General features: G+C 48.5%; 1 protein-coding gene across 4 annotated transcripts in view; it reads left to right on the top strand.

The window, feature by feature from the left end:
• The window catches only part of SLCO3A1 (solute carrier organic anion transporter family member 3A1), a 301,019-nt gene extending 286,527 nt beyond the window's left edge, over positions 1-14,492 (top strand). For 2 of the 4 annotated variants that reach the window (XM_044231113.1, XM_044231112.1), the window contains exons 10-11: positions 5,028-5,270; positions 13,806-14,492. In XM_044231113.1, coding sequence (XP_044087048.1) covers positions 5,028-5,270; positions 13,806-13,888 — 326 coding nt within the window. In that variant the 3' untranslated portion in view covers positions 13,889-14,492. Of the gene's footprint in view, positions 1-5,027; positions 6,465-13,805 lie in introns of those variants that run through there. The other 2 variants (XM_044231111.1, XM_044231110.1) reach the window with 1 other exon arrangement.
• The last annotated feature ends 278 nt before the right edge of the window (positions 14,493-14,770 follow it).

Below are 14,770 nucleotides of genomic sequence, written 5' to 3'. Positions count from 1 at the left end.
GGGTCGTTTAATTCACTGGGTTGGCTATTTTGATTACTACGGTCAGGTTCTTTAGGAAAAAGACATTCTGGCATGATATTTTTCTAAGAAATCTGAGCCTGATAAGTAAATAAGGAGAAAAGGGTGAGTATCAGTGGGCCTGAGCAGGGGGGAATAGGTCCAGAAATGGGAAGCTGCTGAGGTTTATTAAAGATTCCCCACTATTTGAACTGGTTTCTTACCTGAGGCAGGGGCTTGAGCGATACGAATTTAGCTCTGGGGTCAATAAAGACAAAGAAATTCATTCCCAGTCTGGAGACTGGTTTCTCTGAGCTCATCCAGAGAGAGGATTGGGAAGAACCCCACCACTGGGAATTAAGAGGACATCACGAAGGCTGGATAGAAGGTGCCTACAGCCCTTGTTTGTTGTCCCATGGTCCTGGCCCTTAGTAGTAATAGCAGAAATCAGGGAAGGGTTGGTTTTGTTTAGGGGTGTTGATTTGCCAGCATTGAAAATTAAGAATTTTAGTACTTTCTTTTAGGTAACTCACCTACAGTACAAGTGAGCTAATTTGCCAAATTGAATCTGGGGTGGGCAGTTTCCTGTTCCATCCTGGTCCTTTCAACTAAAGAAGAAATACCGGGGCACCTGGGTGGCTCAGTCGGCTGAATGTCCAACTCTTGGCTTTGGCTCGGGTCATCATCTCAGGGCCCTGAGATCGAGCCCTGTGTCGGGCTCCGTGCTGAGTAGGGAGAATCTTGAGATTCTCGCTCACTCTCAAAAAAAATAATAATAAAAAGAAAAGAAAGAAAATACCTAACAATAACAAACAATGAATTGAGTTCAGTGCTCCCCAGCTGGATTCTACATTTAAAGGAAGACCAGAATGTTCTTTAAAGACAATTTGGAGTTGATTGTAATAGTCATGAACAGGTTCAACAGGCTTTTGTGTGCAAACCTGAATTTTGTTCCAATCAATAGGCTTAGTAAAAGCTACTGTAATTGCTCGGCGAAGCTTTCCAGAGAGTGTTCTAGCATCCTGCCAAAAGTTAGGGGTGTGCTTTCTCTAAATCCCCTTCAGGCTGCTCCCATCGGGCTAGTTTCATCCATTGCTTGGCCAGGCCCTCACCGACAAGCATGTGGACTTAATATAAATCCGAGAAACCAGGTTAGTAAATGGGAATAAGTCTGTTAAGTTCTTGAGCAAACCTTATGGGGCTCCTCAGTCACTTTGGGAAAGTCTTTAACGATGGCTCACTATTTGGCTTTATTCCAGGGAACATAAGAAATGTAGGGCTTATTTGGATGCTCCGAGACTTAACTTTAAAGGGGAAGGTTTTAAGATGTCTTTAAGAGTTCCTTCAGAGGGAAAGGGAGGTTGAGAGAAAGGATTAACGTGGGGCAGGGTAGAGGAGATGCAGAGCAGTTAGAGGAAAATGGCGTCAGAGGTTGGACCTGAGCCAGGGCGCTGCCCTCCATCTTGAGACAGAACAGGGAAGGGGAGGAGTGGCCTCAGCCGCCCTTTTTTCTTTGTTTGTCTTAGCTAATCTAAATTTCAGGTTCCCGATAACGGTTTGGAAGCTTCAAAATACCAATCAAGATGGGCTTCCCCTTCAGTTGGTAATTTTACAGCCAGGCCTGCCCAATCCGTTTTGAGAAGAGTTGATTTAGGAAGAGGGAAGTTTCCATCAAGTTCCAGTGACTTCTGGTTAAGTTGGCCCGTTTTGTTAGAAATATGCATGAAAGGGGTCGGCCGTTCTTAAACATAAAACCAGCTGGGGTGTTAGGGGGAGAGCACCCCCCCTCAAAGCATTTTGAGGGCTGGGACCCTGTTTCTTAGAGATGTATTCTCTAGAGAAACAAAAATGTCCTAAACACGGTTCTTCAACAGGAATGACCTGATTCCAAAAGGAATCCTACCAAAGGCCAAAATGAGTACTCTCAGAAAGAAGAAAGCCTTAAAACAGATCCCGACTAAAGACTGGAGAGCTCCAAACACAGAGCAGAGCTTGAAATCCAGGAGAAAACTTACCTAGCTGCAAAGGTTAAGCTCCCCAGGAAAGCAGCTCGCTTTTCCTGGCTCCGGACACCAGCACTGGTTTGCTCATGGAGCTGTTGTAGGTCTTATCTGGATCCCGCTCTGATCACTAAATAATGTGGATGTTAAAAGTAAAAGCCCATTATTTTACCAGAAAAGAAAGCGGGGGGGCGGGGGAGAGTGTTTATTTGAGAGTAACAGAATTGCAATTCGGGGCATGTAAGCTACAGCAAAACAATAGACGAGTCCTGCCTTAGACCAAGGAGAGGAGGTTAACCTTCTGGAGGAGGAAGAGGACCTCGGGAGGGTCCTGAGTGAAAGTTCAAGAGAAAAACAGCAAGAGTTCAGGGTGATGGAGGACAGGTTCTCACGGGCTGAGTTTCCGGGTAGTGCATTTCTTGTAGGAGATGCAACGTACGTCTTTCCCTGCTGGGGTCTGTAATGGACAGTTCTGTTGTACGGCTTCCCCCACTGAACCACCAAGAGATAAAGCGACTCGCCTCTAGGCTTTCGACCCAAGTTAAAGTTCCTTCTTGTCTCTCACAAAGGCTCTCCAAAATATGAAAAACTTTTTAGGCACTTAGCTTTCTAATTTCTGTTTGAAGGCTTTTTCTGACTCCTTCCAGGGCTGCGTCATCTGGTAATGGGGCTTGACAGTAGGCAGGATAAAATTGACACGGCTAGCACAGAGAAGGATGCCCTACTTTAACGATAACACAATATTTTTAAAACCCTCGCAGATTACGGATACGTGAAGGAGTTACATAGTGGCATTTTAAAGGGCTATTTTGGTCCGAGCAAGTATTAAAGAATGACTTCTTTATATTGCAGATTTCCTCCCATGTGCTGAAAATAGGACCTGATTTGCCCAGTGTAGATTTGCCTGCAACCCTTCCAGCCCCTTTGCATTGGGGGTGGTGGTGGGAGTCAGGGGCAGGGGGGTGGATGCGCAAGGCGCCCCTGTGCTGTCAGTCCCTTCCCATGGCAGAACTATTGTCATCTGCTGTCTGTCTTAGCAACTCATCGCCTAGTAATGGGCAATCTAGGACCAAGTGGCCTCAAGAGAGACGGAAGAAAGAGGAGGGAGGAGCACTTGGGGGCTATCACCAACTCCTAAAACCCAGAGAAATCGGTGAATGGGTTCAAACGATCCCCAGGCCATAGGAACAGCCAGATCTGTCCCATTTTCCCCGATCTATCAGTTTTCATTCGCTCCAGATCTCCGTTTCTTTACCTGCATAATGTGGAGTGTGACTTAGTTTCTCTTGTGTGGTCGTTAGGACAGTCCAGTGGGCTCATGTTCAGTTAAATGAAGAAGGGTCGGGGAGAATGCCCAGTTGGCGAGGAACGCTTCAGACACTTTGGGGCAGAGAACCGGGGATGAGGACTTTACCTCCGGTGGACCCAAGCTGACCTACAAGCTGAAAAGAGGGAACAGCTAAAATTCCTTTTCTGGGGTTTCTCTCCAGGCTCACAAGGGGCAGAGCTGGGCAGGGGTAAGGCTGGGCTAAGGGATGCGGCGCCTGGGGACCCGGGAGCTCTGCCCCCACTCATCAACACTGATGGGGCCGTGCAGTTCCCCCACACCCATTCCAGGCCTGTCGTTAGAACCAAGAAAGTGCTGTTTCCCTCCCTGGCTGCCCTTGGAAGGCCCCTCAGAAGGGAGGGACACAGCCTATATAACACGGGTGTTCTAAATCTGGTGACTGTGGATGGACTTCAGGGGTCCACAAACCGCCTGAAACATGAGTGTCGTTTTGCGGGTTGAGCTAGATCCTTAGTCCAGCAAAAGGCATCTCATCGCATCAGATTCTCAGAGGGGACCTTCCTTGATAAAACGTGGGAACTCTGACCCTCCAGGGCTGGCCCCGGAAAGAACACTCTGGATCGCAGGCCACCCCAGCGCTGGGATCTCGGATCTGTTGGCACCTGCTTCCAGTGATCCCCTTCTGCTTTTGAGGTCTCTCCCTGGGTCTGATTGTCACCACGTTCTGGCCTTAGGGATCCTTTTTCTGTGAGGCAGTTAATTTGTATTAATGAACCCTCCATTGATTTCCCATAGTGCAGATGAAACGCTCCCCCTCCCCCGACCAGGGGATGCTTTCCCAATCCTCATGACCCGGCTACACACCAAACATTCCAATTTAATTCTTCTAGGATGCAACACCTTGGATGCTTTTAAATGGGCAGCCAGGACAGATCACCTTTGAGCTTGGACAAGGGCAAGACACACAGACGTGAATGAAGGAGACTAGTTTTTACCCCTCTGCCGCTTTTGATCACTGGTTGAAAGCACTTGGAAATGTTCTCTAGTGAAGGTTTTAAAACCAGTTTCCAGCTCAGAACGAAAGGATTCAATGCAGTGGGAACGTCAAGGGGATGGGAAATTGTTAGCATGCAGGCATTTTTCATCTTAAATGATACATGCGTACACACGTATGCGTGCATATATGTTTGTGTACACACACGTGCACGCATAACATACCAGGGCACGTGTGTGTGTGGAGACACAAGGTAAAGCGTACTCATGTTCCACTTTGGGTCCCTTCTGGTCCTGGCTCCCTGTACTCACACAACCTTAGAAGGGCCACCCCAGAACACGATACGCCCAATACAGTCCCTGCTTGGGTTTCCGTCTAGGAGGATGCACTGCTTCCACACCAGGAATGGTCCCTTCCGGGAAGACCGGCTTTTGCTTCTCAAAATAGTAGCAGCCGTCATTCCTTTTGTCTGGTGTGTTCCAGGCACCCTTCTAAAGGCTTTCCGGGGGTTCCTTTGGTCAGTCTTTCAAACAATCTCAGCAGGAGTGATAGGATCCCCATTTTGCAGATGTGAAAACAGAGGCCCAGGGGGCTTCAAGACCGTGCACAGGTGAAGGCCGAGCTGGGTTCAGACTCAAGTCTTCCTAGCCCTGTGCCCTGGAGCCCCCTGGGGGGCGGGGAGGGGGTTTCCTGTAGGGGGAAGCACCGCGCAGAGCCGGAGCCTGACGTGTCCTTCCCCCTCTCGCAGGCTTCATCCCCCCTCCCCTCATCTTCGGGGCTGGCATCGACTCCACCTGCCTGTTCTGGAGCACGTTCTGCGGGGAGCAAGGCGCCTGTGTCCTGTACGACAACGTGGCCTACAGATACCTGTACGTCAGCATCGCCATTGTGCTGAAGTCGTCCGCCTTCGTCCTCTACACGACCACGTGGCAGTGCCTGCGGAAAAACTATAAACGCTACATCAAAAACCACGAGGGCGGGCTGAGCACCAGTGAGTTCTTTGCCTCTACTCTGACCCTAGACAATCTGGGGAGGGACCCTGTGCCCGCAAGCCAGACCCATAGGACAAAATTTATCTATAACCTTGAAGATCATGAGTGGTGTGAAAACATGGAGTCCGTTTTATAGTAATGGAAGGAGGTTGAACTCTGTATTAGTAATCCAAGGGTCGTTTTTCCTAGGAAAAAAACAAAAAAGGTAAAAAAAAAAAAAAAAAACTCCGTACAGAGACACACACACACATACACACACACATACATACACACAACACGACCTTTGTCCTCTTAAAATCAGAGCCAGACAGAATTCAGAATAAGGAGAGCGTGGGATCGTGTGTCTGACGTCCACCCTGCTGGGGCCCAGAGTCTACTCTTTGAAGGCACCTCATGCTTTCTCGGGATGCCGTCAGCTGCAAGCAACAAGCACTGCCAATTTCAGGGAACAGTGGTGGCCAGCTTGGAGGATGGACGTTTCTGGAGATACATACACGTACAAAACAAATTTTTTTTTAAAAGTCTACTAAACATCACAAGTTGACAACATTGCCAGGATAAGCACTAGGGACACACACCCCCGTGCCACCTGCCCCCTCCTCGCGAGGGTGGGGAGCGGGCAAGGCGGAGGAGCGGGCGCCCCCTCCTCTAACTCTCGCAATATGGGTCACGGTGTAGACGACTCACCCAGTCTGCCTGTGGTTCAAGGCCCCAGAGTTCTCTCAGCGATGCTAATGGGTGATCCGTGCTGGAGTCTCTAATTGGCACCTCTCACCAGCTCCATGTTCATGTTCAAGACTGAGGGCCCGAGGGGGGGAGCCAGGCGTGGGGGGCCAGCACCTCATCTCCCCCCACCGCAGCACCCCCCAGCCCCGCAGAGTGACCTCAGGAAGCAGTGGGCCTCGCCTGGCTATGACTGACTTTGCTCAGAGCCGGTGAAACCCATACAGTCCAAGTCATTTGCTTACATTTGCCAAACATTTTGCCATTTTTAAAGAGAAAAAAAAAATGCAATGCATATGAATTTCAAACTGTTGTATGTATAATCCTCTAATACTATTTTTAACCACTTCTAAAATCCGTGTTAACCCTTCAATCACTAACACAGTTCTCCAGGCTGAGTTTATGATGCTGGTTGGTTTTTCCTTTCCTCCTTTTTTTAATGCACCAAAAATATAATGTGATTCAAGGGATGCAATTAATCTATTGTAATTTTTTTTATCGTTTTATCCTCATTTGGATATTCTGCAAAAACAAGAATATACCATGTGCTACGAGAAGGAAAAAAAAAATGCTAAAAAAAAAATGCTTGAGAAAGAGTGTCTATGCAGCCTGCCTTTAAAAGAATCACATTTGAGACAACAGGGGATAATGTGATGAATTGCAAATTCGCCTTCTGGCTTTATTCCCCGTGATTCAGTGATCACTGTCACGGGAAGCCCTTTTATATTCATGTTTCACATTCCGAGAGGCATTCTTTTCAGCTCGTGGAGGAGCCACGCTTAGATGTGGGCTGTGTGGGTGTGTGCGGTGCTCCTGGGGATAGGCAAGAGAAGGGATGGTCCCCTAGCACGAGCTGTCAAGCCGTTTGTGGGGTCTGTGTTGGTAAATAGACCCACGGGGTCGTGGAAGGCACCGCATGTCCAATGCATTAAAAGGTCACTGTTTTTAGGGTCAGTCTTGAACGGAGAGACCTCGGTCTGTGTTTTGGACGTGGCTAACTCTCCAGCCGCTAGCAGGCAAACCTCATCGTTTGGGAGGGGGAATCGTGGGAAAAGCTCTTGGGAGTCCGCGGTACCAGCCTCCTAAGGCCATTCCCGTAAGAGGACTGAGCTTATGGGAGAGCCCGCACGCGCACACACGTGGCCCAGTACATGTTCCTTTTGTGTTTCCTCGGTGACCTTGGTCCGGGCCACTCGTGGCCCTGAGAAAGATGTCAAAGGTTGCTGGTTGGTTGGCTTTTTTGCCTGAGACCCAGATGTGCAGTTCCCCCGGAGGGCAACCAAAGAATCAGGAATGAAAGAAGAACGGCCGTTGTGCCCAGTTTCTCACACACGCTGTAAAAGGGGCCATTTGCGCGACAATCGGAAACTAGAGAAAGCCCCGCCGAGCAAGGACGACTCAAAGGGAAGCTTGTGTCGTGGTGCGGGGCCACCGTGATCAGCTGCCTGGGACAGGATGCTTCCAAAACCACCCTTCTGTGTGTTTACTTTTAGTCCGTCCCTGTCCGTGAACATGGGGACACTCGTCAGCATGTTAACTAGGAAGAGGAGGGATTGTTCTCCAACCAATTCATAAAATATGTGTGCTCTGTCATTCCTAAGGCTTTGAAACTGTTCTGTACAGGTCTGGGGTGAGTTTTGTTTTGAAATGTGTTGCTCATAGGTCACTGCCTTCTGCGTAGCTCTCCAAACTCCGTTCACACACGCTGAGCCACGCTGACCTCATGATTTCATGGGGCCGTTGGCTTTAAAAAGAAAGTTTTTTTGAAAACGGTTTGCATTTTGGATTCCCCCCCCCCCGAGATTTTAGGATGAAGGAGATGTTGAAATGAAAAAGGAAAACACCTCCAGGGCTCAGTTTTGTCCGCAATGGTATCTGAACTTAAAGTCCCCCATTGCAAGATGGCCGTAAAGCAGTACGTGTCACCTTTTAGAGTTTTAACGTTTCTCCTCCTGCAGAACAGGAAACCTAGCCTGGTGTTGGGTTTTTCCTTTTGTGCTACAAAGAACCATTGTACGTACAGTGTTCGTTCTAGCCTCTCGGTCATGTGTTTGGTTTTCAGAAGTATTTTGAATGAAAAGATTTCCTGGCAAGAGCTCCATTGGACTTAGAGAAAACGAAAATGTAAGGATAGAATAAACCTAGAAGGTGAACACCAAGCTTCTCTCTCTCTCCTGCTCCAAACTCCTCTGCCATCATAGTCAAACGTGCCCAGAGATGGATGAAAAAGCCTCCCTTAGCTGCAACTTATGACAGAGGTTTTTAACTCCTACATGTAGACCAAGAAGCTTTTTTGACCGATATTATCCTGCACATGAAGTCAACACATGTCGTAAAAGTAGATGTCTCTTTGGGACATCTGGGTGTTTGGAGGCCACTGTCAGGGACGACCAGCAGCCTGGCCTGCTCCTTCACACTTCCACGGAGGAAGGCTGGGAAGTGTCAAGGCACACTGGGGCCATCACCACTCCAGAAGGCCACAGCATGTGGGCTTTCCTTACAGCTAATGAAGGAGCAAGAGAGGCCTCCTCTCCCAGTCCCCCAGTAAGGAGTTTGCTGCTAGTACTTAGCAGCCAAAATAATAAGGGGAAGCCAAGAGCTTCCAAGGAATCCTTTGACAGGCTTGTTAATGTCTTCCAAACAGGAAGGAGTGTGCCTCTCCATAAAAATCACTTCTTTCTCAACCACCTTACAGTACAATTGCTTCCTCTAGAGATGATATATTTTTTTTTTAATTAGGCCTATACATTTTAAAGTGGTGTCTCCATTTAAATCCCTGATTTAATCCACTTCCCTGTCTTCAGGGATGACCTAGAGTTTCCCTTCACTCAGGCATGGCGAGATTTCCCATCCCTTTCCCCACTGCCACTACCAGAAGGCTGCCGCACACAGGCTTTCCTCACGGCTAATGAAGGGGCAAGAGAGGTCCTCTGAGGTGACCTGCCGAATTGTTCCATACGGGGGCTCCTGGCCAGTCCCTGGGAATGACCCCCCCACCACCACCCCGGAGGCATTTTCTCAGGAAACAGGTTCAACCTGGTCACTCATGGATTATGTTCCACACTTCGAGAGCAGGTGGTTCCTTGAGGAACACGTGAAATCGAGAAAATAAAGCGCGCGTGTGTGTGTACGTACACACACACAATACTCACAGAGAAACCCACTGAGGAAAAGTCGCTGTTGGCTTCCAGGAGCCTGCGAGGCTGGTTTTCTTGCTGCCTGCTGTTCAGGCCCTCACAAGGGTGATCTCTTCTCCACCCAGCCAGGCCTGGCAGAGCCGTACTGGACTGGGCAGCATTAAAGCAATAAAGGTCGGTGTCGAGAAATCATACAGTCAAGAGCAGAGGGAGAAGGGAGACAGGAGAAACTTCTCTTACGGTCTTGGTGGAGTTCCCCTCGAGCGTTGTGTGTGTAATTGGTGTGGTTTTTGATTTAGAGGAAGGGAGAAAACCAGGATTCGTTGACTTGTGCTGTTCTTCTCTGCCCATTTTGATGGTTTCGGGAGAAAGTTCCAGACACACAGTAGGGGCTTGATTGATGAGTTCATGCTGCTGCTCGCTCCCTCTCAGCCTCCTCTCGGCCATGAGCTGTGTTTTTCTTTACGTTAGAATCCAGGCCAAATACTTAAGAAGTGCCACGTTATCCAAGAGAAGGTGCTAGTGAAAATTAAGTCCAGCCTGGAAAACCAGGGTGGAACATAAACCACCGTCCTTCGCTTCCTCCCTCTGCCCTTCCTCCTTGTCTGTTATACCATTGCTTCCAACTCAGTCTGCGTGGTTGAGTTCTGAACAGTGCAAGGACCTAACCTCTTGGAGCAACTTGCACTAAATAGCCTTCAGACCCAGCCCCCTGGGAGATTAGGGCTGCTGATGAATAAACCTGTAAAACTGAAGGATCCCCAACTGGTAGAATATGCAAGAAGATATTTTTTGTTCAGATGCCTCTTACGGGGGCCTGTTGCCCAGGGTAACACATGGAAACTACCTTGCCTGGCCACAGCCACCCACCCTTGCCTTCCTGTTCTCAAATTTATAGGGGATATCAGAGTGCTTGGTCATCATGGCAGAAGGGACAACAGCTAAAAGGCCTAAGATGGAAAAATTCCAAAAAGCAAAGATCTATACCTCAGAGGTCTGGGACTGCCCTGGACGCAAGGATCGAACTCCTCCTTCCCAGAGATCAGGCACGTGGTAGCGTGATTTCCCTTTGTAGGGTTAGTTTCATCTGGGGATGTACTGTATGAGCTTGACCGTTTCTAAACATGTATTTATTCATTCATTCCTTGATGAAGATTCTGGACCAGCTACAAAGATGAAAAAGACATGATCCCATCCTCCAAGAGCTCACAGTTCCATGAGCCAGACGGACCTGAACACACACAAAAGCAATAGAATAACAATATTAAGAGCCCAGCTCTGACTGGGCCCAAGGAGGGCGGATTCATGGTGATGGGAAGTTCAGCCTCCTGGATTCGGGAATGAGGAAGGTTTGGGGCGGTGGGGGGCATGGTCTAGAACCAAGAACCAAAGAGCAGTGGGGGTCTGCCAGAAAGATGGGGCAGGAGGTCTGCTCTCCTGAGACGACCTCAGGAACAAGTGGATAGACTTTCTGTAAAAGGCTAGCTGGTAAGCATTTTGAGGCTTTGAGAAGCATACGGTGTCTGTCACAGCCACTCAACTCTGTTGTAGCGGGAGAGCAGCTCATGTATAAACAAACGCATGAGCTGTATCCCAATAAAGCTTTATTTACAAAGACAGTGGCCAAGGGCTGGAGTGTGCTGAGTTCTGAAGCAGCACTGCACGTTTGGGGGGAGGGTGGGTTTCCAGCAGCTGAAACTGCTCTAGCATGGACCAGGTCACGTGCTAGAGGGGGCCTACAGGCCAGCTGTCCACCAGCCCTGACGTTACTGCCCACAGGAGTCTAAGGCAGGTATCCCATTTTCCAAGAATGAGGTAAGTAGCCATGACTGGCAGGGTTTACAACGGAGGCAACATCATCTCTCTCTCCATAGGGGACTTTGAGCTGCAGCTCCTTCCAGCTCCGATACTGCATAGTTCTGCCACAGTAATTGTCCTGTTTTTTTAGGTGGTGAAATGGGTATTGGGGAGGGAATAAAGGGATGAGTTTAAATCCAAATAGTATTTCACATCCCTTCCCACCAACATGAAACACTGGCACCGTGATGCTAATACACCAGGTGGAGTAATCGGTAAACACTAATAAAAACTAATAATAATAGTAGCTAACATTTACCGAGCACATACTGTGAACCAGATTCTTACACATAGGAGCTTGTTTAATCTCAACAATAGTCCTGTGAGGCAGGAACTGTTATTAGCCTCAATATACAGGAGAGGAAAAGGAGGCAGGGAAGGCTTCCAGAATTGGCTCAAGGCCATGAAGCCGAGCTGGGATTCCAACCCAGGTCGTGTGGATCCAAAGCCCGTGATCTGAGGTGTACAGGTACCCTCCGCCTACTGAGCAAGAAGTGAGACCGCCCTCTCCACCCATAGGGACTGCCTCCTCCAGAGGACTCGGGCTCAAATGGACTGTGGGTCCTACCCACTCTCACATGCCTCTTAACATAACCAGCAGGACACCACGACAGCTGCCTTCTGGGGACTTCTTCCTGTGCTGTTCTGGGTCTTAACCACAGTGCCCAGTGATCAGTTTCTATGAGGTATCCTACCAGAAGCCGACGGTAACAGGAAACAGGAGACTCCTCTGATACATTTTCTGACACATCAGAGAGACATTCCTCAGGGCTGGTCACCAGCTCAGTGGGGACACCCCAGACACCTCCCACAGGCACCGCCATGTTCCTCAGCATCAACCCCAGGATTCTGGCTCTGGCCCAGGGCCTTCAGACATACCAATGCTGGCCACTGCTTGGATAGCTCTTACTCTATGATCAGATACTAGACTTTTAGGAACAGACTTTCTAGATGTTTCTATTTTTGCATTAAACTCAGGCCAACAATTAGTAGTTGATGTTTAGCATAAAATTCTGAATATTTTTCCATAAGGCAAAGTGATTGTGTTCTTCTTCTAGAAGCAAACAGAATGGTAAATTTTCTGGAGGTTTAAACATTCTGTAGGTTGACATCTTGCCATTAAATCCCCCAAAATAATGTTTTTCTTAAATTCATGCTAACTTAATAGAAGAGAGCTGTCACAGTGATAGGTTCGTCAAAACTGTTCAATTTTATCATCCAAGGTCAGAAGATGAATGGGAAGTACACAGTGTAGGAAGCTGCATTACAGAAGGAACCCAAGCAAGACATAGGTTAGTCCGGCACCTCAAAGGAGGAAGGGGTTGGGGGGCTCACATGTGAGAGCCTGCTACCTACTTGCCAGGCGTCCTAGGCACAGTCCCAGGCAATGCACCCAAGCAGCTTTACAGCAGGGAAAGGGAAGTCTAATTTCTTCCACTTTTACAGATCAGTTAACTAGTTTACTGAAGGCTCCCAAGGTCACACAGATAGAAAGGCCACCAGGAACCAATGCCAGGTCGGTCTGACTCCCGAACCAGTGCTGTACTACAGCACGTCATCACCAACTCAAGAGCACAGATCTGCCTCTTAGGAAGCTCCGATGCCAGCAGGCATCTCCTCTTGGGAAAACCCCCACAGAAATCTGCATTTCATAGAGAAATGAGCCAAGAGCCGGAGGTGAGACCTCTGCAACATTTTGCCTAGGGCACAAGAATCGAAAATGAAAAAAAAAAAACTTTTTTACCTTAATAATGAAACATCAAAGACCTTTAAACACACCCTTCCTTCCTTCTTCCACCTTAGCCACATCGGTAGAAGTGTCCTGGCCACTCCTTGTCCCCTATCTTGCTCATTCTGGACACAAGAACCAGCTCCAACTCTCGCTTCTGTCCTACCCTGCCCAGCTCCCAGTTCCCCAGGCTTCCAGCAGAACCCGACCCCCACCAAGACCACAAGAACTTGATCCTCCCAGAAGCTGAGGAAGGATGCTCTGAATTGCTCTGAACACAGGGGCTGCCTCCTATCAGCCAGATCTCAGCTGCAAAATCCTGAGGAAAAGAGTGACATTTCCCCGCTGTCACCTTTTCTGTCACTGGGTCAGAGTCTAAAGAGGACACGTAAATGAGTGGGGACTTGTAGGTCTCCACTGTGCCTATCCCTGAACAGCAGAGCCGCACGTCATGCTCAGCGAGACCTCCCCAGCTTGTAAATCATCCCAGGGACTAGCTGGGTTTTTAATGTCTTTTAGATGAAGTCACAACATCTCTTTTGGAAGGGTGGCATAGGCTCAAAAACCTTGCCCCAGTGAGGAGATTGTTTGACGCGGTGTGTGGTGCATCCTGTGGCTGGAAAGAAAAAAGCGTCCAGGATGCTGGAGGAAAAAGCAGGACGTAAGATACAGGCGGGTGCTCTCCGGCACTCAGCCACAACACCAGCAGGCTTGCAGGGACACTTGGTGTCCCAGAACACAGGGCCTGTCCCTGGTGACTTACAGAAGATGAGGACAAGTTAATGACTGGGATACGTCTTACTCATTCCCAGAGAAGAAACCCCTAGCAGAGTGTTGGTATAGATACCTAGAAAAATGTGCTTCTCAGAAAGACATGGCCTTCACAGAGGTCTCTGGGCTTAAAATCTGGCCCCTTGGGGTTACATGGAGCAAAACTCAGTATTTCCTTGCATGACTTCTGCTCTTGTCCATTCTACTGGAAAGCCCTGATGGTATTATATAAGCCTTAAAAAAAAAAAAATAGTAGGAAAACCAGAAAAGACCGATCTCTTTTTCCTCTTGGCTCTTCTTCCCTCCTCCCTTTTTAGGCACAGAGTACCAAGACATTGAGACTGAGAAAACCTGCCCCGAGTCACATTCACCTTCAGAAGACTCCTTTGTGAGAAGCTGAGGGCCTGGCCCTCATCCTCCTCCTCCAGAGAACAGCCCGCCACTATCCACAGACCTCGCAGGCCTGACTTAGCGTGCTCTGCCCTGCCCAAGAACCCAAGGGTCCCTGTGTGGATTATCCGGCCAGCGAGTGGTCCTCTGAGGCCCCCAGCACAGGCCTGTGATGAGGACCGAGGAGGTGTCTGTGGTCAGGAGTCCTCCGAACCCTTGCAGTAGGCAATTTTCCTGGGTTGCTAAAGAGTAATGTTGACCAGGTGTGCAAATTCCCTTTGGCCTATCCCTCCCTTGGTTCCTGTGGGGAGGTCCTGCTGACACGCTTTAGAAACACCCCCTCTCCAGAATGCTTCTCTGATGGAAGGCTCCAACAGCTCTTCCCAAAGCAGCCGAGGCTGGATTACAACGGGGTGAGGGTACGGGGGTGGTAAAAATGACCCTGTTTCACAGAAGGGATGGGGGAAAAAAAGCACATACTCAATAGATTTTGAGTGTGGTATTCTGTATTTTTGCAGCTTATATTTTCCAGATGAGCAGTTTAGAAATATGTGATGTAAAGTACACACTGTACATTTGCTGAAAATTATATTAAAAGCACTATTTTAATTCTTTCTCTGTCTCATGCTGTAATCTCTATTATCTTTCTCTCTTGTTGTTTTGGGGTAGAATGATCTTCAAAGAGTCTTTGGGGGAGTGTTCCTGGCTGTAGATGTTCTATATTTGTGGGCTTTGAGTCATTCAAAAGAGCATGGGCTTTGGAGCCAAAATAGTTCCTGGCTTCAAATCCTCAACCCAGCGTTTGATGCTGATGTGGCACTGAGCAAGCAAGCAGACTCCGCCAAGCCTCAATATTGACATCTGCTTTATACAGTTGAGATAAGACATAAAT

Source organism: Neovison vison, chromosome 13 (genome assembly GCF_020171115.1).
Source record: "Neovison vison isolate M4711 chromosome 13, ASM_NN_V1, whole genome shotgun sequence".
NCBI lineage: Eukaryota > Metazoa > Chordata > Mammalia > Carnivora > Mustelidae > Neogale > Neogale vison.
Note: the sequence above shows the minus strand (reverse complement) of the source record. Positions and strands in the feature narration are given on the sequence as shown.